Source organism: Chelonoidis abingdonii, chromosome 11 (assembly GCF_003597395.2).
Source record: "Chelonoidis abingdonii isolate Lonesome George chromosome 11, CheloAbing_2.0, whole genome shotgun sequence".
Taxonomy (NCBI): domain Eukaryota; kingdom Metazoa; phylum Chordata; order Testudines; family Testudinidae; genus Chelonoidis; species Chelonoidis abingdonii.
In genome coordinates, this window is record NC_133779.1 from 42,177,142 (window position 1) to 42,202,806 (window position 25,665).

Below are 25,665 nucleotides of genomic sequence, written 5' to 3' on the forward strand. Positions count from 1 at the left end.
TTGGGGTGACCACTAGCAAGGTTGGATATTCGCATCAGATCCATTTTTGCTTTGTTCTGAGCTTCCCCTTCCTCACCCCTGTACTAGAATCTGGGAATTACAGTAACAACAGGGTCTGCTATTACTGCTGTGTAGGGTGGCCAGATGTCCTGATTTTATAGGGACAGGCCTGATTTTTGGGTCTTTTTCTTATATAGTTTCCTATTACCCCCCACCCTGTGTCCCTATTTTTCACGTTTGCTGTCTGGTCACCCTGCTGCAGTGCTGTATGATGTGACACCACCTAGTCATTGATTGCATTTGGAGGTAAATTCTTGAATATTTATCCATCTGTTTGTGCTGAAGTTCAGTTTTTGTCACCATAAGGAAAGTACCATTGTCACAACTTTTAGGAAGAAATACAAACTGTCTCTGTCCAAGCGATCCAGGGAATTTTAAGTCCTGAATTAGTTGGTTGGCTAAATGCTAAGTCCCTCTCTTTAAAATTAAAGGGGAACAGGATCAGTCTTATTAGGAGAGGGGAATAAACCATCATAAGCCATGTAAAATGCACCCACATATCACACTGATAGGCCTGGATATGCCTTTCTCAGCCTACTCTAAGCCACATTCCAAAGTCCACACTGTAAAGCCAAGTCATCCCCTCGGGGTTTTACCTTTATTAACAAAGAATTTAATAAAGTTCACCTCAAACATTTACCTAGACTTGCCTATTGGTGAGGGATCTTACATCAGGACTGCTTTGCTCACATACTAAACCTTCTTTTTGAAAGAAAAAAAGGGTCACTCTTACTTCCCTTATATGCTGGTGAGAAGTGAGCCAGCTGCCTCAGTGAGTCATTACAGCCCACTTAACCCTTTAGCTGTAGGATCAACACCTGCAAACCAGGTGGGGTGTTTTGGGTGAACCATCCTGTTGGGTTCTGGGAAGTGTGTGGGCAGAAGCCCACTCATGGCTAAAGGACCCTCCCCTAGCCTACCAGGAGGATCCATTGAGCCTGGGACTCAATTAAATACAGGGGACAACAAAAGAAAAAAGGACAGATGTGAGGGTCAAAGGGTCAAAAGTAGGGAACCTGAAGGGGACACCCAGAGAACCCTGGACAGTGCCCACTGAACGTGCCAAGGGAGCCAGCGGATGCTGCCCAGAGGAACTCTGCATGGATACATGAGCGGAGAGAGGATCGGAAATAGGTCCCACAGTCGCAGAGCAGCCTTTCAGTCAACCTCCTCTCCCTGATGTTCCAGATGGCCACTTTGGCCATTGCTAGGAGGAGGTTGACGAGGAGGTCCCGTGACTTTGTGGGGCCATGGATGGGGTGTGCATATATGAGAAGATGGGGCGAGAAGTGCAGTCAAAAATGCAAAAGTCTGGGAGGAGCTGGAAAAGGGACTGCAACCTGGTGCACTCAAGGTAGGCATGTGCTAGGGTCTCCCTCACTGCAAAAGGGGCAGGCATCGGGGACAGGTGAACCATGCCAGCCAGTTATAGCAGCCTAGCCATGAGTATAATAAAATAAACCTCAATGGAGATACAGTTTAGTGTAATAATGGCATTCATGCTGACTAGCTTTGCAGGCTATGTCTCGTTCTTGCCAAAGTCCAGTGTAATCTTTTTTGGTTGCTACAATGAAAGTTTCATGGTGGAGCAGTGGGAAACATAATTTAGCTTTGGCTAACCATGGAGCTGCTCATCCCTCTTCCCTCTCCAGGTCAGCTTGCTTCAATCTTGGTTTTATTCCCAAAGGCTTTGATTCATAATCTGTTTGAAATAACAAGGAAGTTTTGGTTTTTATAAATTTTGCAGGTACTGAGCATTCTTAACTCCCATAAGCTCAGCATCTTGCTTTATCAGGCTTTTATTATACAAAAGGAAAACCCACTGTGGTTTTCTTGATCAGATTTTTGTCATTTATCCATGGGTATTTATTAAGCTATAGTATAAACCTTTATAAATCTTTACTGGAAAGAGACTTCCATGATACTGTTGTTAATTCTGAAGATGGACACTGTTTGCATTTTTACAAGTTTTGCAGACCACCTGCCAAACAAATACATATTTAGGGTGGTGTACAGTAGAGGAGAAGTTTCTCAGTGGGGACTTTTAGTTGGACAACATATTTTCCCAATTAAGTGACGGTTTTGATGAAGAAAACAGGCCATTAAAGATAGAAATAAGTCTGAAAATATGTAATGAAATAAAATATGATACTGGGAATAATACAATAAGAAAAATAATATTTACTGTATTTCATCCACACTAGATCTTCATTTGATAGCTTCTATGTTTTAATGTATAGGCTTATAATTTCATACCTATTTAACATGGTTAAACATCACTTATTGAGGCTGGCCAAATGCATTCACAGTAAGCAGAAACTTGCTAATACTGTTCCAATAAATAAATAAAGGGGCTAAATTGTTCACTGGGAGATATGCGAATAAAGCAAATTTGCCAAATGAGTGTATGCAGAATGTATGCACAGCCCTCGAACTAAAGGGATGCAGTGTGTCCAATTTTCACCTGACCCTTTGACAGTCATGTAAGTGAATGGTTTTGGGGTAGCATTACTCATTCAATAATGGTAGTCTGCTTTTTCATTCAATAATGGTAATCTAATGTTTTTAAATGAAGGATAAATGGACGCTAGAGGGCATAGTTCTTCATTTCTGGGTTTCTAGATTGTGCGCCTGCTACTAAAATGCAGTATTGTATGGCTAATGTTCAGGGGAATGGGAGGAGAGGAGGTAGGAAGGCTGGATGAACACTAGGAAATTTAGGCCCGACTCCTGCAATAAGCTCTGAGAAGGTGGACTTCTGCACTACCCAGAGCCCAGTTGCTAACAATAGTGCCTGTAAACACAGGCTTAGACAGGACTGGAAAGAAAACGAGAAAAGAACGAGATGGGAGAGATTAAAGTTTCTCATGGTTGCCAATGATGGGTCATCTCCATCAGAGGAGCTGTGGTTGACTGACTGCCACAATTTTAACTGCTGTGTTGATTAGATCTCTAAGCAGGGCTGGTAAACGAGATGCTTAGACAATGGGGTCAGCGAGGAACTTGTATACACCATGGCTTCCAATGGAGAACAGCCCACAGGGAGCTGGACTGAGCCCTACCAGTCTAGCAGGGGGTGAGGTGCGCAGAACAGGAGCAGGGTACTGGAATATGAACTGGGCAGGGCATTTGGGGGCTCTCTGGATAAGGAGGTTTCAAACTGGGGGTCGGGACCCCTCAGGGGGTCGTGAGGTTATTACAGGGGGGGGTCATGAGCTGTCAGCCTCCACCCCAATCCCTGCTTTGCCTCCAGCATTTACAATGGTGTTAAATATAGGAACAAGTTTTTAATTTACAAGGGGGGGTGACACTCCAAGGCTCGCTGTGGGAACGGGGTCACGTGACCAGCACCAATGTTTGACAACCCCTATCTAGCTGGAGCGCTGCACAGGGGATTGTGGGTAATACCGGCTCTTGGGGCGCGGGGAATTGTGGGTAATGCGGGCGCCACCGCCCTTTGCGGCACCGTCGTAAAACGGCGGCTGTCGCTTTGCGGCTCTCGCTGAGGACTGGGCTGGCCCCGGGTTAGCTCAGAGTTTATTGGCTAGGGGCCGCAGCGGAGGCGATTTGAGCGGCGAGGCCAGCGCGGCCGGAGCGGGAGGATGGTGAGTCGGGGGGAGGGAGCGCGAGGCCGGTCCGAGGGGGAGGGGGGTGAGGGAAGCGGAAGGCGCGTGGCCCTGGTGCAGGGGTGCCCAAGCGGTACCGTAATACACCTAATAGCGTGCAGCGCCTGGTCTAGGGGAGTCCTGACCCAGGGGCTCTGCGGCACTACCGTAGTACACCTAATAGCGTACACCTCCCCCCAGCATAATGGGCCCCTGGGCTGTGACTGGAGGGGTCCTCGGTGCTACCGTTATACACCTAAACCACTGAAATGTACAGCTCCTAGCACTGGGCTCTTAGAGGCTACTGTGATAATGCACCGGGCAGGTCAGCCTGCGGGGCTGTGGTGTGGTAAGTGCTGGAGGCGCTAGCGGTTTGTGGCTTGGCTGCACCTGGCATGTGGTGCTGTTTGCGGGGGAGGGAGTGTCTGGGTGAGAGACGGTTCCTGCTGTGCTTTACCTGAGCTCAAAGGTAAACTTGAGTGGTCGGAGCTCAGGTAGCATATATCTGGAAAAATGGTTCTTACTCCTTCCTGCAAAGTGAAACAGAGTCATCTTGTGCTTGGTAGTAAATTCGTGGCTAAAATAAGTCGGTCTCTAAATGGACTATTTTATCCTCTATTTTTGCTGACATGTTTCTCAGGCTTATCCTCTTTCCTTTTGTTCTAGCTTCCTTTATCCCTGTTGAAGACTGCACAGAACCACCCTATGGTGAGTAACAAGGATATTTACTACAAGCAATGCTTGCAATCCCTAGAAAGCTTTTTCGGTCACCAGATGAGCGTCTGTGTGTTGGCCGGTAGGGAGGTGAATTTGGAAGCTCTAAAGAAGTGAGGTGCCTTAGATGTGTTTTCTGTATCTTCCATATGCTGCAGCCAGAATGTAGAGTGGTGGCCCTTTTTTCGTTCTTTTATTAACTTAGTGTAAAGTAAACCTTCTGAATCTTGTGAGTGACTTTTTATGAAATAAGATTAGAATCAGACATAGCAGAGATTCTAAGCAGCATCAGTGCATTTTTCACCACTCTCAATTTAACAGAAGTCTCACTGTTTTAAAGGCGAGTCTTTGGGCTGTCGCTCGTCTTTTGTTTTAATTTAAAACTGATAGTCATGTAACTTAACAAAGCATGTAGTGTGTTTGTGCAGCAACTACTGCACAGAGCTTTCTAAGGGCATTGCAGCTATTGTGGAACTGCTAGCACAATAATATCCCAAGTACCTTTATGGTAGAAACAGCAGAGAATCCTGTGGCATCTTATAGACTAACAGAAGTTTTGGAGCGTGAGCTTTCGTGGGTGAATACCCACTGCGTCTGACGAAGTGGGTATTCACCCACGAAAGCTCACGCTCCAAAATGTCTGTTAGTCTATAAGGTGCCACAGGATTGTCTGCTGCTTTTACAGATCTAGACTAACACGGCTACCCCTCTGATACATTATGGTAGAAAGGCAGTCTGTATATGAATGTTAGAGCCTACAGTAGTCGCTGCTTGGTCACTGTTAAAAAAATTAACACAAGAATTAGTCAAGTAATTATGGCTGGGTAGACAGGTAGATAGGGCAGCTGATGCTTATTATCCAACTCTGCTGATTTGTTTTTTTAATTCCTTTGTATGTTTGTCTTTGATTGTGAGCAGAATCTGCATCTTTGTATGTATGTGGAGAGATCAGGCATGTTGTGGGTGCTACTGGAATGCAGAAGATAAAAATCTAAAATTCTGTTAGCAAAACTCATTTGCAGAGAGAACAGAACAGATGCTACACAAATGCAGATCTCATGCAGCATCGTTTGGCGCTTGCCTAGACTTAACTTTTCTTTTTTGTGGTTTGGGGGCATTTTCCTCATTTTTTCAGGGTAAGTGGGGGAAGATGGAAGAGGCTCACAAAACTTAGGGTCCAGATATTTTTTCCCAGTAGCACTCTTATTCATCCTGTTTTCTCTTTCCTCTCCCTTTGATTTTATGGGGGTGGTGGTTTCTGAGTGGGTCTCCTACCCTCTGGTTTCTGTATCTATACCTCTTCATGTGTCTTACTGACTTGGGTCTAAACGGCCCCAAGCAGCAGAGGAAAACAGTCTCTTGGTTACGTTAAAATGTAACTCGAAGTATTTAAATTCAGTGAACCTGGTGGTCCCAATATAGTTTCCTATGGGCAGGAACGCCTAGTGTCAAAAAGTGCAAGCAATTTGGCAGCAGTGACTTGCAGTTGTGCCAAAGTGGTGCTGGACACACAGCTGTCCTTGTCCTGTAGAGAGTGTGTCCTTTTCAATTCAGGTTGCAGGTAATAACACAGGCAGGACCACTAGACTTCTGAGGTGCGATTAGAGTGTGGTAGCAGCTTTTTATCCAAAGCTTGAGTAGCAAAACAAGTTCCTAGCACAGCTCAGGTTTTATTCTCCCTGTTCCTGTACAACTCCCATAACAGGAAAGGAGGTAGCTGTTATATCTGCATGTAATGTGGGCTGGATATACTTCTTGTTTATGCCTAAATTGTAGCATATGCACTGATTTGGAAGTTCACTTCCTCTTGTACAGCCTTGCACTGTGACTGCACTTCTCTTGCCCATATATGCTCTTAAGGGGTAATTGATTCAAATGTTGTCTGCCCTGGAGAATGTCACAGTTGCTGGTTTATTGTATGTGACTTTCTCTATTGTGTCTCAGTTGGTGGAATTGAAAAATGGTGAAACGTACAACGGTCACCTAGTGAGCTGCGATAACTGGATGAACATCAACCTTAGAGAAGTCATCTGCACATCCAGGGTAAGGTTGGCTATTTTAGGTTACACTGTCGGGTGCCCCATGCAGGAACCCCCTGTCGTACTCTGGCTTTCTGATTGCTGCTGCCTGGCCATCATTCTGTGTTCTCTATTTAGTGGGTTATTGCTTTTGAGAGATGGTTGGTAAGAGCTAGCCTGTTTGAGCTGTTCCCATTGACATGGTGTTCATGCATTATGCTCAGTCATAGTGTTTAATATCTGTGTAGAAGTGAGGACCTTCTCTTAAATGCAAATAAATGTTTGTGTACTTGCCACCAAAGGCATAGAACCAAAAATGGTCAAACACCAGTGAGGAAAAACAGTTTGCAGGGAATCACAGGAACCAAAATTAACCAGGCGGGGAATTGGGGGAAACGTATGCTACGGAGTAAGTGCCCCATTTCCAAATCAAGAGGAGATGGGGCTCAGGAAGAGAAGTGGGAGGATGTATTGTGGAGACTTCCACAGAGACTGAATCCGAACTGATAATAGCCTGCTGTTGAGTCAGGGTTGTCCGATATACAAAGATTCCACCTTGGTTAACCATGCATGCTATGTCACAGAGCTTAGAGCAGAGGCCCAATCCGGGCAGCCCTACAGAGGATGGCGAGGTAGCGCCACCCCCTTGGTTCCGGCCTCTGCCATGAGCCATGGCTCCATTCCTGGCCCCAGCTGCAACCCACCCCACTGCCCTGCTCTAGTGGGGGTAGGGGGCATGACCCTGAAAAGTATGGAGATCGCTGGCTTAGAGCCGATCTTTGTGCACCTTTCCTAGACACTAACGTAACCATGATCATGTTCTGCTTAATGTTTTGTTTGACTTTCTTCTTCCTTCCTGTGTCTGAAACTGTTTTTGTTTAAGGGAACTGGAATCAGTTTTTTACCTATATTAAATTGGAGTTAGATGGTGTCTGATGCTTTGGAAAGGACACTGGCGACAGGTAAAGCCTGGAGTACAGTTAGCTGTTAGAGCACCTGGTTGAGGGCAAAAAGGTTTCCAGTGTCCCTCCCTCCCATGGCACTGCAAAGAAGCTTGTAGTGGTCAGAGTGAACCCATAGAGTGCTACACAACTGGATGCATGCCTGGCTAGGTTACACCTACATGGTGGGTGTGGCTCATCCTGCCTGGCTGCCAGTTGGGCAATAGAAAAACATCAGTAGACAAGCCCAGACTTAGAAAAATACACCCAGTCAAGCAGGCCTCAGCTGACCCTGCAGATCTCTGGTTAGCTGAATGATGTTAATGGCAATGGCCACTAGATGGCATGGGACAGTATCTGGGATCTGGCTCAAACAAACAAACTAACTAGTTTAACTTCTCTGAGTACAGAAACAAGGAAGTGAAGGGAGACTGGCTCAGTCGTTTCCTGTATTTTGAGCCTAAGTCCAGTTAGGAAGATCCAAAGCTGAGGGTGGGGGGAAGCAGTAAGCTAAACGAGAGCAAGGCACCCTTATTGCAGAGTAAGTGTCCACACTGGGGGCTATCCCTGAAAAACCCCATGTGTGGACAAATCTATGAGCTGTTTCAGTGATGAAAGGCCCTTTTTGGTGGCTGCTGTCTGTCTAGCATAAGTTAGCAAAAGACAGAGCAGGCTCTCTTCTCCCCTTCTCCCGACTGCATCATGGGGCAGTCTGTGGGTTACTGTTCAGCTCAGACACTCCTCTGATTTCCCTCCTCCTTGCTATTTCATCCATCACTTAAGGGCGAACGTTCTAACAGGGTTTTGTCCACTGCAGAATTGGAAGGTTCTGCAACTCGCTTCACAAAGGGCAGCCTCATAATACAGAATCTTAAATCTGCTTTTCAGAGCCACTTCCTCCTGGGGGGACCTGTTCCCTCTGAAATGTGTGTCTGGTGGCCACCTTGCCCCTGCATTCATTCTGCTCTGTTGGGCTCCTCTAAAGGTGCCACATTAATAGGCCCAATAGGGTAAAATGGGTGGGTGATCTCCCATGTTCTTGGAGCTGAAATCTCCTGTTGCAGATATGCCTCTGGTGAGGAAGTCGTGTTTCTTGTTGCCTTTGAGTCTGCTTTCTAAGTAGTAGTTTTTAGTTTGCCTTAGTCCTGTGTACACGTTCAGTCCCTCCTAGTGCTCAGTAGATGTAAGGATTTTACCCTCCACCTTAACTCAGACTTTGTCCACTTTTAATATTGTGTGATTTATCCCACAAGTGATGTGTTAAATCTGTAGTGGCAGATATACAATGCCCCCTCCAACCTCCGCCCCCAAGCCAAGGGATGTATTTGTATTAGAGGAACCATTTATGCTGACAATAAATAAGTGGTAAAATTTTCAAAGTGACGTAGACTTTTCTGAGCCAAAGACGTCAGAGTGCACATGTGCACCTGCTCTGTCCTAACGTGTTTCTCCCCAACAGGATGGAGACAAATTCTGGAGAATGCCAGAGTGTTACATTCGCGGCAGCACAATTAAATATTTGCGTATCCCAGATGAAATCATTGACATGGTGAAGGAGGAGGTGGTGTCAAAGGGCAGAGGTCGTGGTGGCATGCAGCAGCAGAAACAACAGAAAGGCCGAGGAGGTGGCGGTGCTGGGCGAGGTAATGGTCCTGTTTGCTCTTCTGCTTGCGGTGGAGTGCTAGGCTTGTGTCTTAAGCAAATCTCATGTAGGTATAGCTGTTGTTGTTGTTCCACAATTTTAAACTAATAGTGCTGTGTGGTGTGAGACGCTGGAATGATTCCCACAAAAGAGCCAGCTAAGGAGGACTAAGTCCTTTGCCTAATTCACAAACATGCCTGTCAGGCAGGTGAATACAAAGGGAAGGGCTGGAATTGTTCCTTTTTGTTTACTGGAGCTGGGTAGGAACTTAATTATTAAGTAAGTCTCTGAACTTGGCTGTGTCAGATTCCTTCCAAATAAACTGTGTGGCCTGTTCATGTAATTGTTCTGTCCCTCTCTTCACATGAGGTTTGTGCTATCTGCTTCATCAGCAAATCCGTTTTGGGGGAATGAGTGAATGTTCTGTCTGAATGTGTGTTGGGTTCTGACCATTACTGCAGTGGGGGAAGGCAGCCTCTTTTCAGTGCATGGCTTAGGTGAGGCTTAAGAGAAGCCCATCTGGCCATCCCTTTGGGAGTCTTTGCATTACTTGTAAGAGACCTAGCTGCTGACTTTTTTTGTTTCTCTTTCTGAATGTTTGGAGCATTCTCACCCTTCCAGTTGAAGGCTTCATGTTTTGTTATAAGGTGATCCCCTGAAAACCACTCTAGAAATCCATGTAGGTTGCAACGATCCCAGCCCCAGGATCCTAGCATTGTTGGTCATTCCTTATCCTCCTGCTTCTTGTTTCCCACCCTTGAGGCCAGTTGCAGCTTTGGTCAAACCTGTGGCATTCACTCAGTACTGCTCCTTACTTAGCCCAAGAGTTGCTCTTGAGCCAGGGTCTGAAGCTTCTGTTGAGGACATTCCTGGACCTCATGTTTGTTCTGTTACAGCAAAATGTGAGGTGGCCTAGGCCACCTGTGACACAGAACTAGCTCTCTGTGCACCAATAACTGAAGAGAGAGATTGGCTGTTATGTGGCTGGAGCAGCCTTAGTCTTGTCACCAGAACCATTTCCTATCGTACTGATCACACGAGGAGTTGCAGTGAGTTTGGCAGTTTCAGATTTGAACTGGGAAGCTCCTGAAGGGGACTCTGTTTGCAAAAGCAGCATCCTTAGGAATGTCAATCTCCTCCCAGAGGAACAAAGCTAGGATTTCTGCTGCTCTTGCTCAGCCTCTGAAAGCCTTCGAAATGCAAAAGTGACCTTTAGAAATCTGAAGGAGCCTTTTATTTCTCTTCCCTGCACTCCGGTGACCACAGCACTTGGCATTGCTGCTTCTGGATTCAGTGGTTTGCATGAAATATTTCCTCTAGGCCTTGTGCTGGCGCAGTATCCACCTGGTGGAGAGCAGAGTTGATTTCTCCACTGGAGGCAGAGGCGTTCCCTGCTGCATTGATGTGTAACATTTAATTAGCTCAGGGGATATTTTAAAGAGTGGCTGTAGCATTGGCTATCAGCTGAAAGGCTCTTGTTACTGCGGCACAGAAGGGGTGACACCGTTTGCGAAGGAGCTAGCAGGCAGGAACAAAGGTATCATGGGGCGCACCATTAATGTCGAAGAATGACCCTTTCAGCAATCTAGCAATCTGTGGTCTCTTGCTCCTGGCCAGCAGGAGGGGGCACTGTAGTCCACATCTTCAGCTGCTTGGGGGAAGGAGGCAGGTCCTCCTTTCCGGCCAGCAGTGTGGCTAACTTTACTCACCTGAACAGTGTGTGGGCTGCAATGAGCCCAGCTGCATGTACAGGCTGTACAGCTGAGTCCCCAAACTAGTACGTGCCCCACCAGTGGCATGCGAATGTGGTGTCCCTTCACAACAGTTTAAGAAGGTTGGGAGCCGCTGCTCTAGAGCCAGCTGTGCCTGGTTGCCGTGCAGGGGTGTAAGCAGGGAGAATCCCAGAGCACCCCTATCTCCAGCACACCACAGTAATCCTGAAGGTTGGTCCGGAGGAGCTCGATTTGGGACTAGCTTAGCTTGGTGAGCAGTGCTCTGGAGAGAGCTGGAATTGGGGCTACGCTACAAGGTAGATCCATGGTGCTGATGCCCTGACCAAAGCAGCCCAATTGAGTGCTTTCTGGGTCAGTAAGCTGGGTGGAACTGAGGCAAGTCTGATGGGTAGATAGGCAAGGTAATAACACAGCGAGATACTCTTGTCCCATTTTGTAACTGGCGTATCTTTGAAGTGAGTCACTTTCTCCATCATGTTGATTTCTGCATCCTTGTTGGTGTCTTTTTTTTTTTTTTTTTGCCTACAGTAGAATTTTCTAATCTCACTAAATGACTGATACATTGGTCTAGTTTTTAAATAAATGTACTGGACCACTTATTTTGAAAATCGTAACTTTTAATTTGTGTTCCTAGTGCAGTCTACAAGTAACTGCTGCAGTGAGTATCTTGCTAACAGTCTTTGCCGAGAGAGGTCTGACAGCACTCTGCTGATAAGAGAGGTTACATGGTTGATTGTAAAAAGTGGTGTTGTGGATTAGCAAGGTGTAGATTTTAAAGTTCTTCTGTCACCTCATTTAAGAGCCATGGGAAAGGAGTCTACCAGTCAGGCAAAGCATGTGTAACTGCATTGCACCCGGATTATACAGTGGAGGTTACAGCTGACTTGTTCTTTCACTGCTCTTCTTTCCCAGGAGTGTTTGGTGGTCGTGGCCGAGGGATACCAGGGAGTGGAAGAGGGCAGCAGGAAAAGAAGCCAGGCAGACAATCTGCAAAGCAATGAGACTCTGTACCTTTGCCAGAGACAGTGTTGGGAGGCTGTCTGGCTTTGTCACCTCCGGATTGCCATGTGTATAAAAGTGTTAGATTTCTAAACTTCAATTAATCAAGCTAAACAAACTCTGAATCATCATGCACCTTGTCAGCCCCTCACATCCTAGTCTGCTGGTAAAGCTAGGGTAATTGCCGTCACTTTTTTAGCCAGTAAATCCATAAATTGGAAAAATTTGGATTCTCTTTTCAGTTTGGTAAAGGAGGTGACTTCAGTAGACTCTCTCTCCTGAGAAGAGTTACATTCTGTTTAATTCTTCAGGTTCTCTATATTTTTAATACACACAAAAATGTTGTTGGCCCTTGTATGTTTTAAGAACTTGTGTAAACATTTTGAGGACAGTTTGGTTTTGTTCTTTGTTTTATACTTGAAACCAGCTTTGGGATGTTTTTTTACATCTGCAGCATACACAAAACATTTTAGTTAGGAAAACTAAAATTGAGGACATTGTATCTTTGCTTAAGAGCTGTCTCAACGATTCATTTTTTTTTAAATGCCTTTTTTAACTAGTCTTCTGTTTCTGATGAAGCAGTTGTATATCTCTCTACCATGCCTTGGACCAGAGGCCAAGGGGGAACACTCTTGGGTTGTGTGATTTAAAAACTGAAAATAATAAACCTACTGCTGCAGGTTCTCAAATCACATCACTAATTCCTGGCTTTGTTACTGCGTGTGAATTTCACACTGGCAAGTCCTGAGGTATTAGCACCAAGAGACTAGCTGCTCTTTTTACACTGTGTATAATCCATTGGGTCAGAACCACTTCAGTTAAAAATGGGTGTTTCAGTGGCTTAGACGCGTGCGCTGTTCTGACTTCTCCAATGTGAGTGAGTTTCCCAAATACTGATTTTTTTTTTTTTTTTTTTTTAAAGTTAAGACTGTGGATGAAACTTTTCCTCTGTAAGTGGGTTGAAATGCCAATGCACCACTTAGTCTTCAGATTACTTTATCTGAGAGAGGATTGAATAGTGAGGTAAGAGGAGGATGTGCTTTGACTAGTCGTTAACCCTAACCTCACTCTGGAGACTGACTTTTTTCCCCCCGCCTCCCAAGCTTGCTTCTTGCTTGACAAGTAGAGGTTAATTTCATTACCAATATCTGGCATTTCTAAGCCTCCTGTAAGAATCTGTGCTTAGTTTTGTCCTGGAGCCACTGGTGAAAAGGGGGAAATCCTGGCCCTGCTGAAGTTAATGGGCATTCCCCGTTGACATCAGTGAGGACAGGATTTCCCCATTGGCTTGGCTGTGCCAGGATTTTCCCCAGTCTTCAGTCCCAGAGGTGGTAATGTTCCCTGAATGAGAAGTAGTCCTAGAATAAACCTAGTGACCCAGGGCTCCCCAATGTGCCTGTGGGTGCCATGGCACCCACTGGGGCATCTGTGTGCCCACCTACTGGCTGCTGGACAAGCAGCTGCCGAAATGCAGCAATGTCAAGAAGCGCTGCCGCCAAAGTGTTGCTGATTTTCGGTGGCATTTCAGCGGCAACACCTCTTGATAATGCCGCTTCTCGACAGCATTTTGGTGGCTGCTTGTCCGGTGACCATGCTCCTTGGCAGCCAGTTGTCCGGCACCCGCCACACAAAAAGGTTGGGGGACCACTGTACTGACCTGTTCAATCATTTAGTGTGGAAATAGATGCTGTAGACTTTTGCCTCAGCTATTTCTTGTTTTGAAAGACTTAAGTAGGTTTTTTTTTTTGTTTTTTTTGTTTTTTTCCAAAAATATTACAAGTAACTTACCCTTCAGTTCTTGGTAAGAACACAGTTTTCTTTTTAGGGGTATCTGTTTGTGTTCATGTCCACTGTTAATTGCCCTCAGTCACCTCTTCTGAACAGGAGCAAACACGCAAAGAACATGCTTTTATATATACATTTTTTTTAATTCTTTATTGAACCAGTCCAGTGCTTAGTTGTGAGTGGAATAAATTCATTGTTAACCTGTAGAAAATGACTCTTGCCTGCTGTCTGCAACAAAGCTGGGCCTTGGTGAAGACCTTTGTGTCTCTGTTTTAGACAATTGGTTAATTTTTTATAAATCAGTGTTATCACTTAAAAAAAAAAAAAAAAAAATCCTGCCCCAATTGACTGGCTAAAATGCCCATCTTTAAACCCCACTATATATTCTAATTGGTTGTTTTTGGTCATGGGCCTGTGGTCTTCTGATCCCTTGGAGCAAAAGCAGTGAGAAAGGTTCAAATGCAGCCAAGTCTCCTCTTGCCAAGGACACAGAGACCGAGCAAAGGGAAATGGGGACCTGCTCTCTGGGCTGCATTTGGAAATAAACGTCACTGTAGCACTTGAACAGTTTCTCCCCTTTAATGTTCTGCTCCCCTCCCTTTCCCATCCCTGCCTCGAGCCAGGAGCCTTCAAGTGCTGCAGCTGCCTCAGTGAAAGAGGAAAGAAGTGCTGCAAAGGGTGGTTCTTAGTGTCACTACCGTATGGAGTGAAGGTCTGTTCTGGCCAGACACAGCACAGTTACAACAGGCAGTCCTTTGGCTTTGGTTCAAAGTAGGATCCCACTAACCACTTTAGGTGACTCCTAATGACCCGAAACATTTGACCCTGTAAAGTCATTGGGAAGGGCTGCTAGCGTTTCATTACAGCAGGGGAGTTCCTCCTCCCCAGCCCTCTTTCGCTTCTCATTGAGAATATTTCAGGCCTTACCCACTATATGCATCTCCTGTCTTCTGCAAAGGAGCAGTTCCGGCCAGGACGACTAGCTGTAACGTGTTAACAATATACATCTCTACTGTGCATGTATCATCTTTCCTGCCCGCTATCCAAACTAACTTCTTCCCCTGTTTGCAATGGGGGTGTAAGGGGTGTGACAGAACTGTGTCAGTGTCACAGTAAGACCATGGCAGTGTGAGGAAAAGCTATGGGGTGGGAAGGGGCAGGAGCTGCAGCAAAGGAGGGAAGTTGTCAGACTTGCTCATGAAGCTGGGATGCAGCCAGAGCAGTAAACACATGGCAGTGTCTGCTCACAATGGGGGTGGGGAGCCACAGGGAGAAGTGTGCAGTCAGAGCCTGTTCCTCTGGCTTCCCCTTTCTACTGAACAGGGTGTTCTGAAGAGCCTGCAGTTCTCTTTAGGGTGGTGGCTGTCCCGTGAAACCTGCTATTCCACACACACACCCGCCTTTCTCTGCTGGGTCAATTGACTCTGAGTTTCCCTTTCCCTGAAATACAATTATTCTTTTTTCCACAGCCCAGCTGTGTGGCCAAGGCTGCCCCTTGTTCTGAAACATACAGTTGTGTGTATTTATGGGACAAACGTTTACACTAGGAACACATGATCTCTCTTTAGCAGAACTCTTATTTTGCAAAGTGTAAACAGCTCTCTGTTGACTCTGAGCAGCTCTGACTCATAACTTCTGTGCCTTCAGCTGGAAGACAGCATAGGAATAGTTACACAGGAGAAGCCTGCAGCCTGGAGGGAGTGGCTGCAGAAATATTTCAGGGCTGTGTTAAGCAACTAAAAATACACTTTGAATACTCCTCCTCCTCCTTTTCCTTTCTAAATTTCAGATTGTTCCATGTGCCTCTATCAGGCTGCTGAGAATGGCTGACAGCTCATCGTGGTTGAGGCTTTCCCTCCACAATTCAGAGCCAGGTTCTCTGCGTTTTCTGGAAGGAAATAAGAATTTAAAAGATGTGCTGTCTCTGAGCTGCTGGTTCCCGCTGAGTCCTGCCTTGCTGGTGTTGGTGGGTGAATCCCAGCAGTGGGTAATTCTCCTTCCCAGGCTCACTAGCCCAAGCTGGAGGTGTCTAGCTACTACACAATTGAGTCATTAACCAGGTGGGGAGCACAACCCCATGCAACCTGCCTCCTGGCACTAGCAGCAGGTGTTTTCCACACCTCTTTCCTTCCAGCTCCAGAGGCCATCTAGAAAAGCTGGGAGTTGGATGGAGGCTGTCTTAGCCCCGCTGAGGCTTTCTGCCGGAGCTGGCTCTGCAGAGCTCAGGCCTTGTACTCCAAGCAGTGGCTGCCCCTCCCCTCCTGCAGGCAAAGAAATGAGGCTATAGGCTGGCCAGGGAAATAATGGATGGGCTCCTGTCCCAGCTGCTAGCCCTGCCGTCGTAATGGAGAGGAAGGAGAGTGCCCAGGGCACTAACATGGGATTCAGGAGCCCTGAGTTCAAGTTTGTTCTGTGCCAAAGCTTCCCTCGGTGACCTTGGGCCAGTCACTTAACCTCTCTGCCTCAGTTCCCCTCTGTAACTCAGGCACAGTGGCACTGGCCTGCCGTAGGGCTCACTGCAACATGGCATTCTAGCTTGCAAGATGCCCATACTATGGTGATAAAGGCCAGAAAAGTTCTTAAACTGATTCAGCTCCGAGCAGCGCTCTGCATCATGGCCCAGAGCGAGGTCTGTGCATCAGTGGGTTCCTGGCCCTGAGCCAGAGCCCACAGGGAAAGAGCTTATCCCAACAAGTCCTCTTCACCCAGCTGGGGTGGAGCATGGGGAAGCATTTCTCAGAGGCAGACAAGCTGGGCTGGGTTGGTACATTGTGAGGCCCTGCTCAGTTGGGAAGGGCTGATCTGGAGAGCTATGGTGCTTAATTCAGGGGTCGCGGTTGCAGAGAGCTAAAGAGCACCTCCGAGCCACCTGCCCGCACATGCAGTGTTAACCATGCAGCTGAGCTGCTCTGCGCAAGCAGAGGGACCTGGACCTTAGAGCTAGGGCCTGCAGAGAGCCGAGTCCAGCCTGCAAATACCTGCATGGCCTCCACCACCGCCAGCCAGACCACTCCATCTTTTCTGGGCGAGCCACAGTCGTGCACTGTCAACTGGCCACCGCTGTCCTCTATCACAAACGTGCCACCTCCCCTTGGCCATGATCGCATGCCAGCCACCCTGCAGCGACTGCTGACCCAGGGCAGGGCGATCGGGAGGGTTATGAGTGAGTCCAAAGAAGCTCTGCAGCTGGATCCAAGAAGGAAGCAGCAGCCCTGTCCTGCTAGCTTTCTGCCGGCGCTGCACAGATCACAGCCTGGAGACAACTGGGAAAGAGGCCTCATACAGTAGGAGTTGACCAGGGCCCAAGCTTGCCCGCGACTGAGGTGTCTAGAACTTAGAATGGTGCCCTGGAGGGTGTTAACATATTTGCAGAGGGCATCTGGCATCATACATCTATTAATCGGCACATACTGGGCCTACAGCTCTGGCCCCGGGAGCTTCTCTCTCTCGAGTTGGTGGCTCTCACGAGAGGGGCTCCATCCTTGCACTCTGCGAGCTGGTGGAGGAGATTGTCACTAGGGGCAGCTGAATTCCCCTCTGCCCGAGGAGCACCGCACCCGAGAACACAACCAGGACCCGCAGTGATAAGTTCTTCATATGTGTTGGGTGTTTGACAGGCCCGGTGAGCCCCAGCCTCTCCTGCAGCTGGAGCCTGTGGGGCTAGGGGTGCAGGGCCCTCAGGAACGGAGGTGTTTACAGCAGCAGGTGGAATGAAATGAACCCTCTATGCTGGAGCCAGCTCCAAGGTAATTGAATGCTTTACATTTCCAAAGCACTTGGAAGTCCAGCTGGGAGGCTAATGGTTTCATCAGCATCAAAGGAACAGCAGGATTTGGGTCAGGGTCCAGCTGTGCTCACTCAACCCACAGTGGCTGGGCCAGAGATCACAGATTCTGCCTTGTCCATGGGAAAACCAGACCTCTCCATTCTCCTCCCCATGATATCCAGGTTTCGCTCCAATACCAGGGGGACACCCAGGGGAGAGGTTTTGGAGCCGGGTGAGTGCAGAGCCATTGTACGTCTCCTCAGTGCAGTGGCAGAATTCTTCTCCAACTCCTACAAGATAAATATAGCTGGCAGGTGGCAGAGCAAAAGTGTGACTAAGTGGGTACGCGTGAGCTCTGGGCTGCTCTGGCTCCAGGAATAGCATGTGAGGCATCAATTCGATTTGGGAGACTCCAAACATGGCTGTAGCTCCTATGGTCTATGGATAAGGAGGCGGCTCCTCCTACAAGGCTTCCCATGGCCCTAACACAGCTGGGAAAATCCTTCGTTGGAGTTCTCAGGTTTAGGGTGACCAGATGTCCCAATTTTATAGGAACAGTCCTGATATTTGGTGCTTTTTCTTATATAGGCTCCTATTACCCCCCACCCTCATCCCAGTTTTTCACATATGCAGTCTGGTCACCCTACTCAGGTTGTCTGCCCCACAAGGCACTTGGGGAACCAGGCTGAAGGGTCGTCTGAACAAAATACACATTCATAAACCACATCAAGTGCTAAGCTCCCTGTAAGCCACTTACGAGGCAGGTGTGTCTGCCATGCCATGAGGAGCGTGAGAAAGGCCGATTGACTCTGTTGCAGATCGCTGGACAAGGCTGTCTCCTTGGGGTGGTGAGAGCCACAGAGAGCAGCAAGGCAGGAAATTGGCTGCACTTTGTTTTTTCAGGAGAAAGGTCTTAGAAAACAGCAAGCTGCTGAGTGTTGCTGAGAACAGGGTATGGCCTAGGCTGGGGGGGGCACTTGGGTAGCTGCCCCCTGCATGGAAATCCTATTGACTCTGAAGACCAGGAGCTGGGAATCAACCCCAGAGAAGGTGCATGCAGATGACAATGGGATTTCTGCTCAGCAGCGATGAAAACTTGGTAGCAATGAGACGTTCTGGGAACATCTATATGAAATGACTGCATCCCAGGGCAACTCCAGAAACTGCCCACTCTTCAGCGTCTGCCTGCATAGCCCAGCGGTGCTGTGTCTCTGGCCGAGGGAATTGGTTTGGGAGCTGCACAGCGGCAGCAGAGACAGAGCAGAAGGGCGGCACGCTGTGGGCCAGCATGATGCTCTGGAACTTCTGGAATGGGCTTTCAGCCAGCCTCCCTTCCACAGGGATTGCCCCTTCCAGGAGCAGGCCCTGGGAGCAATGAGCACGCTCACTCCAGGGCCGCTGGGCCACAGGGAAGGATCCCGTGGACATGCCGGAGACTGAATGGTCATGTGGACAAAGTCTAGAGAAGGTCAGATAAGTGGAGGATTCGTTCTCTCTCTTGCAAGGGTGATGGCCGCCCCGGCATTGGGCAGGGGGGCTGCCCATGGCCGACTCCCAGGGCTTTTCCTCCTCTGACAACTCCAGTGCCAGGACCTTTGCTATCAGAAAGAATGTGAACTGGTTTGGAGACCTGGGCACTGAGCGTGGAAACGCTGGGTCTCACGACGACCCCTCCTGTCAGGCCAAACCAACAGCCTGACTCTGCCCCCGGAAGCAGAGGATTGCAAAGTGTCCCCTGGCACCCAATTGCCATGGATATCAGCTGCTGCCTTGATTTTCTCAGGGGATGTGTATACTGCAATCAACCCCGCAGCTGGCCCATGTCAGCCTGGGGTTTAGGGGGTATAATGTTGCGGGGGAGCAATCCAGGCTCTGGGACCCCGCAACGGGGGGAGGGTCCCAGAGTCCGGGCTTGACCCCAAACGTCTACACTGCAATTTGATAGCCCCACAGCCTGAGCCCAGGTCAGCTGCGGGTGGACATCCCCTGAAAGGTTATCTGGAAAGGCCTCTATTAATCAGTGCATGCTGGTGTTCCAGCTGATCCCCAGCCGGGGAAGGCCAGGCTCTGCTCACAGCCCTGGCTGCTGGCCAGCTGCCTTGCACTGAGGCCCAGGGGTTGGTTTGGTTTGCTCCGCTCTGGAACTGATTAAAGCACCTACAAGCAAGGGTGACCCTCATTCAGCCTCCTCGCAGCCTGGACTCCAGGAGCAAGGAAGTTTGGGGGGCCCCTCAGGTGCCCTCCTGGGCTGGAGCAGGAGGGCACCTGATGTTGCTCGCCCAGGGCTGGTTCTTCATGGGTGAGGACATGGGCCTGCAGCCAGGGAGCCACCCAGGGCAAGGAACAGCCACGTCAGGCAGCGGGGTGGGGCTGTTTGCTTTGCTGACATCGTTGGGGCCAGCAGCTCCAGCTGGCAATTTGTGGGGCGTAGAGCAAACAGCTTCGCGAAAGGGGGTGGCATGGAAACCAGCGTGACAGGCTCCTGGAAAGCAGCCCACTGTGCACCTTGGGTGGGCAAAGCCACTTGGCACCAGCTGGAACAGCGTCAATGTGGAGACAAACCAATTAAAGGGACAGGGACTCAAGCTGGCCCTGTGAACCGGCTCCCAGGAGCGGGGCCAGGGGCCAAGTGCTTCTCTGGGGACGCCTGGTGCGGAGCCTCTCATGTGCATGGGGCTCCGGACCATGGAGGGAGTCGCCGACTGTGTTTTCTCAGGACGGAAAGTCTGAACCTGCTCATCTGGCAGCACCAGCCTTGTCCCTGTAATTACGGGGCCCATGGAGCCTCCCTGGGATGTGGCTGTGGGTGGAAACTCAGCAACGGGTTAAAGCAGGAGCCCAGTGGTGTGTGAGGGGAGAAGCCCCCCCTGCCATCCGTCCCCACACTTCCCACCCCCCGGCCTGACCCAAGTACATGGAGGAGCCCATCAATGCTGCCTTGGGCCAGAAGGGGTCAGCTGTGAGCATCCTGAGTACCTGCTGGGGCAGAGCACAAGCTGCTCCCCCACGGACCCCCGGCTGCCTTGTTCCTTTCTGCACCCAGCTGGCAAAGGCTGCAAGCCACCCCCGGAGCCCTGAGCAAACAGGCCAGATCCTGAGCCCAGGGCTCGGGGCAGATTCACAGCTGAGTGACCCCAGACCCTGGGGCTGGAGTGCACAGGGATCTTTTCCCTCGCTCCCTGGCTCTCAGCTTACTGCCCACTTAACCCTCACACACAATCATCCCTTGTGAGTGTCTCCACAGTGATGAGCTGCTGAGTGACTGGCCGGGCTGGGGCGCTCAGGGCTGCTGCTGGCGCTGTGGGCTCTGGGAGAGGGCTCATGCCAGCCCCCGAGCTCTGCCCTGCTCTGCTGATCGTGTATGTCATTCACTGCAGTGCAAAACAAAACGTAAATCCTGTTTCCCAGGGCCACTGCAAGGGCCCAGGCTGGGCCAGTGTTGGGGAGGCAAAGAATTTTCCATGCTTTAATCCAGGGTGTGTGGGGTGTGGGAGCAGCTGCCTCGGCACTCGGCAAGGGTGCAGCAAAACAGTCTCACATCCACCCAGCCCCTTGAGAGTGCACTTGCCAGGATCGGCTGCCAGGCTGGCTGTGCACGGGGATGAGGCGAGCACAGCTGCAGCTCAGCTTCAGATGGAAAACGGCGACTCGCCTGCATGTTACAGGACAGAAAACGCTGTGACGAGCCTCGAAGGGCACTGCCCAGCCCAGCACATGGAGCCCCCAGCGCCAGGCCCATGCCTGGGCAGCCACAGCTAGGCACTGAAATGAAACTGGCCTGGCTTCCAAAGGGGCTGCTCACCTGCAGCTTCCCTGGGCCTCAATGGGAGCAGCAGTTGCAGAGCCTCTGAGAATCAGGCTGCTTTTGGTCAGGGGCCTGAACGGCCTAAGGGCAGAGAGGGAGGCACCCAAGTAGGAAAATCTTGGTCAAGTTCCTGGGAATGGCTCCCAGCAGAGCTCCCAGCTCCAGCCAGGGTTCCCAGCAGAGCTCTGAGCCCCGAGCAGCCTCTGACGCTGCACCATCAATCATTTACTTAGGTGCGCGCTGGGTGATGTCAGCGTTGCCATGGCACCCAGTGAAGTCCTTTCTATTCTGTGCTGACAGACTCTCCCCACACGCAAACCAGCTCGCGGGAGACACTTATTTTTACCACGTCCCACGACAGACAGGAGGTAAATTTGTCCCTTGCTCCTCTACGTGGTACCACCGTTAACCCTGACAGCCCTGCAGCAGACAAACCCGCTACGGCGCAGGGCGCCCTGCCACTCTCCTACCCTCCCTGTGCCTGCAGACTGTTCGTTTGCCCGTAAGCTGAGTTTCAAAGGGCTCAGGTGGCTGTTGGCTTGCGGGGTCGGCTGTGCGTGGATCACAGGGGGCTGGGTGGGCACTGGAGCCTGCCTGCAGGTCCATTCAGCAGCTGGCACAGAACAGAGCTTGGGAACAAGTACTCGGAATACGATTCGACGTGACTGTTTCACATGAGATGCAAGCCCGAGGCAAGGCCGATTTCCAGCTCCCCGGGAGCAGCGGTTGTATGCATGGCACTTGCCCTGCTGCTGTCCTGTGCTCTGCAGAGAGTTGGCTTGGACAAGCAGAGGCCTGCTGCTCCAGCACCATTCCCCAGCCCTGGCCGCATGGCGGTGTGCTGAGAGCAGGCGCAGTGGGGTGAGCAGGGAGGAGGCGGTGCAGGCAGAGGTTGTAGGCAGATGGCATGGGGAGCAGGCAGACGTGGCCTGAGAAGAGGGAAGTTTGAAGGGCTGCAACCTCAGAGGTGCCAGGGAGCACTGTCAGCATGGGTCCGGGAGGGTATTTGTCCCGTCACCTGATTTACCACAGCCTATTGCCTGAGTGGAGACTGTGACAAACGCACCAGTTGCAGCCAGAAGCCCATGCAGGGCCTACTCTGCCTGCCAGCAACTCCCCAGGTGGGACCCTGCAGTCACTGAGGTGGGGCATGGGGCTGGGAGTGAGGGCTCCTGGGTTCTATTCCCAGCTCTGTTGACTGCTGCTGGTTATCTGTGCCTCAGTTTCCCCAGCTGTGGCTCCCTCCCCTCGAGCAGTGGAATGTGGTAGCCCAGGGGTCGGCAGCCTTTCAGAAGTGCTGTGCCAAGTCTTCATTTCTTCACTCAGATTGAAGGTTTCCTGTCATACATTTTAATGCTTTTAGAAGGTCTCTTGCTATAATATATAACTAAACTATTGTTGTATGTAAAGTAAACAAGGTTTATAAAATGTTTACAAAGCTTCATTTAAAATTAAATTAAAATTCAAAGCCCCCCCGGACCAGTTGCCAGGACCTGGACAATGTGAGTGCCCCTGAAAATCAGCTCGCGTGCCACCGGTTGCCTACCCTGCTAGGCTCAAGTCTGCCTTATTCTCCCACGCTGCCCCAAGCCCTGAATGACTGATGGCCTCCAAAGGGAACCATTCCCTTCTCACCGCTGCGTCCTGCCACCGAAGCAGGCTGTGCACCTAGCTCTGCTGCAGCAGCCGTGCCAGGGCTGCCCAGTGTTAAGATGAGTTCCTGTCTGCATCCTGTAGAACTTGCCCATACCGGTATTGCCCTGGCCTCTTCTTTTGTCATTCAGTGTTGAACGCATTCTACAACAATATGCATTTCCTCACCTTTTGGGGGCGAAGCCAGACTTTTAGGCACCTGCTCCCCTATTTGGTGTAAACTTTGCTTGTGCCAATCAGATAACGAAACACACACAGGTTTTGGGCCCCGTCCCCTATGACACTTCTATGATGTCATAGTAGGTACTTTGGCGGCCTGCCATGTGCAGGCAGGGAGAGGAGAAAGAAAAATGAATCCTGTGTATCCTGTGTACACCCGTAACTGAGCCTGATCACCTCGAAGCCTCTTCTCAGCTCACGTGTTTCGAACGGTTTCTTACGTTTGCCAGTCGTTATTCGTTTGTGTATTTGTAAGTATCAATTAGTACTAAATGCTGCATTCTTGTTTATAAATATTGTTAATAGATATTTTAGTCGTGTGTTTTAAGTTTTATTAACTCTATTAGGTAATCATATGCTGCTCCCTACCCCTTGTAACTATCCCACATAAAACTTTAAATTAATTAATTTTAGTTGTGTGTGCGGTCTGACGTTTGCATCGTGGCCCATACTCTCCTTGCATCCCTTACCAATACAGTCCATTGCCACGTGCAGCCTGGTAAATAACAGGCCTGCATTTCCTTTCGCCCCTGCGAATACATGGCAATTTACATCCAGTTGGAAACTCGGACTCAGGGAACCAGAGGAGCGGGTCACGGCTGTGCCAGCATCAGGGGACACCACAGTCCTGAGGAGGCCATGCTGAGGTACTGGGGGTTCTTGGCTGTGTGGCACCCCCTCCTCTCGACACCCAATTTCATCTGAAGCCCCCTCTACTCTCCCTGATTCTGCCCGCAGCGGCTGTGCACCAGGCTGCCCCAGCTCCCCAGGATGCTCTCACTGCTCCCCCAGTCCCCTGAGATGGTGAGGGAGGGTTGGTACGATGCACGTGTGGGACAGTGGATGGTGCTGGGTGGTTGGGGGTGGTCCTCTGCAGTGCTCTAGCCCCCCTCCCCGCTGAGAAGGCCTGTGTTGACTGTCCCCTTCTCTGGTGCCTGGCATCCCCTCTGGGGAGGCGCTCTCAAGCACCCAGGGAGGGACACAGCCGTGGACAGGATCCGCTGCCTCTGATTGCCCCCCCACCAGTAAACAGCCCCCCTAAGCGCATGGTCTCCATGTCCTCACCAAGCCCCCCAGCGCTAAAGGGCTGGATGGAGAAGCCAGCGCAGCAGCAGGAGTGCCAGCAAAGCCTGGGGGGCAGCGCTGCATCCCAGCTCCATTCAGGACATGAGCCCACCGGCTCGAGGCCTGCGCATGCAGCTGGGGAGCTGGGGGAGAACGGGGCTGGGGAGCTGGGGCAGTGGCAAACACCAGTCTGGCTCCTGAACTGCATGTTTGGCTACTAAAAAGCAGTGAGTGAGGCAGCATCCTGGGGGTGGGAGTGGGGCCAGCTGGGCTCCCGCAGGGCTGTGACCTCACTGCACTCACTGACCTCGGGGACAGCAGCTGGGAGAGCTGTGTGTCTCGCTGGTGGGGGGGGCTGGCGTAATGCAGCCTGGGGTTGCAGGGAGGACTGGGAGACATGGGCTGGGGCAGAAGGAGGGAGGGTCGCTGAGACCTGAGGAGAGGATTCCCAGCTGGCTTTCCCTCCCCACCCCCACAGCCAGGGAGCTGGGCACCCGCTGAGTCCTGGTACCGCCACTCAGGCCTGGCTTGGCCCAGGTCCCCACTGGCTACCGGGGCCTTGTATTCATTTCAAAGGAAGCTGTGAGGTGCCCCTTCTGTCTGCGCCCTCCGGGTGGGACAATGGGGAGAGCCAGGGATCCCCAAAGCGGGGCGGGGGTTTGAGCTTGTAATGAGTCAGGGAGCCAGGTGGGTGCTCTGGCCCTGGAGAGGCTCCCCTGGGCCCGGGGTGGGGTCGCTCTGCCAGTGCTGCATCGGGGCTGCTGACAGAGGCACCCTGGGACTCCAGCCTTAACGCCTGAATCGGGCGGTGCCCAGTCTGGTCAGGAGAGACGGGCATGAACCGCCCAGGGAGCGAGGCAGGCGCTTCTTTCGGGTGCCCTGGCCCCGGCTCTGTTTCCGCTCGCTCAGTCAAACCTTCTCAGAAATGACCTCCCCTCCTCTTCAGCCTGTTTGCATATTTTCTGTCCCACAGTGCTTTGCCGGGTACTAATGGTGCTTCACACCCAGCCTGTGGATGGTGGGTCCTGCCCTCGGTGGGCTGCTCCTGGAGGTGGGCTCTGTGGTGCCAGAGGGGGTCGTAAAAACCGGGGCTGGAGCTGGTCTGCTGGGTTCTGGGGCTGGCTGCTCTGGGAAATGCAGCCGCTGCAGGAGCTCCAGGCCCGGGTCCGGAGTGAGCTACGCTAGGGGCTGTACAGAAGTGCTTGCTGCTGAGAGCCAGACAGTGCTTCGAGCCACCTGCCCCCCAGCCAGCTGGTGCCATCCCCACTGTGTGGCCGGGAAGCACAGGGAAGAACAGCTTTCCCAGCGGTAGAACCGGGAGGCCCGGCCGTTTGTTCCTATGGCTAGAGAGCGCTCCCAGCCAGAGCCAGGACTGGACTCCTGGGTTCTGGTTCCCAGCTGCACGCTCCAGGCACAACCCACTGGGTCTCTGGGGGAATTCTAGGCTCCCCCGAACTCGTGGGCCTGGCCTTGCCCCAGTGCTTAGGGTGCAAGCCTAGGATGTGGGAAGCTTGGACTCAGGTTCCCTGCCTCACGGGGCGGCGGGATGAATATGTCCCTGCTGGGGTGCTAGGGTGGGATGAGGCTGCCTCGGTACAGTTAAGCTCCCTGCCCAGGCTGGCACTTCCAGTCCTAGCTGGGCTCTGGGCTGGGACAAGTG

General features: G+C 50.6%; 1 protein-coding gene across 1 annotated transcript; it reads left to right on the plus strand.

Moving 5' to 3' along the window:
* The first annotated feature begins 3,540 nt into the window (after positions 1 to 3,540).
* LSM4 (LSM4 homolog, U6 small nuclear RNA and mRNA degradation associated) lies at positions 3,541 to 12,413 on the plus strand. Its single transcript, XM_032782821.2, has 5 exons — positions 3,541 to 3,665; positions 4,332 to 4,373; positions 6,324 to 6,422; positions 8,798 to 8,981; positions 11,626 to 12,413. Exons 1-5 carry the CDS (start codon positions 3,663 to 3,665, stop codon positions 11,712 to 11,714), a joined length of 417 nt encoding a protein of 138 aa, XP_032638712.1. The 5' UTR covers positions 3,541 to 3,662; the 3' UTR covers positions 11,715 to 12,413.
* The last annotated feature ends 13,252 nt before the right edge of the window (positions 12,414 to 25,665 follow it).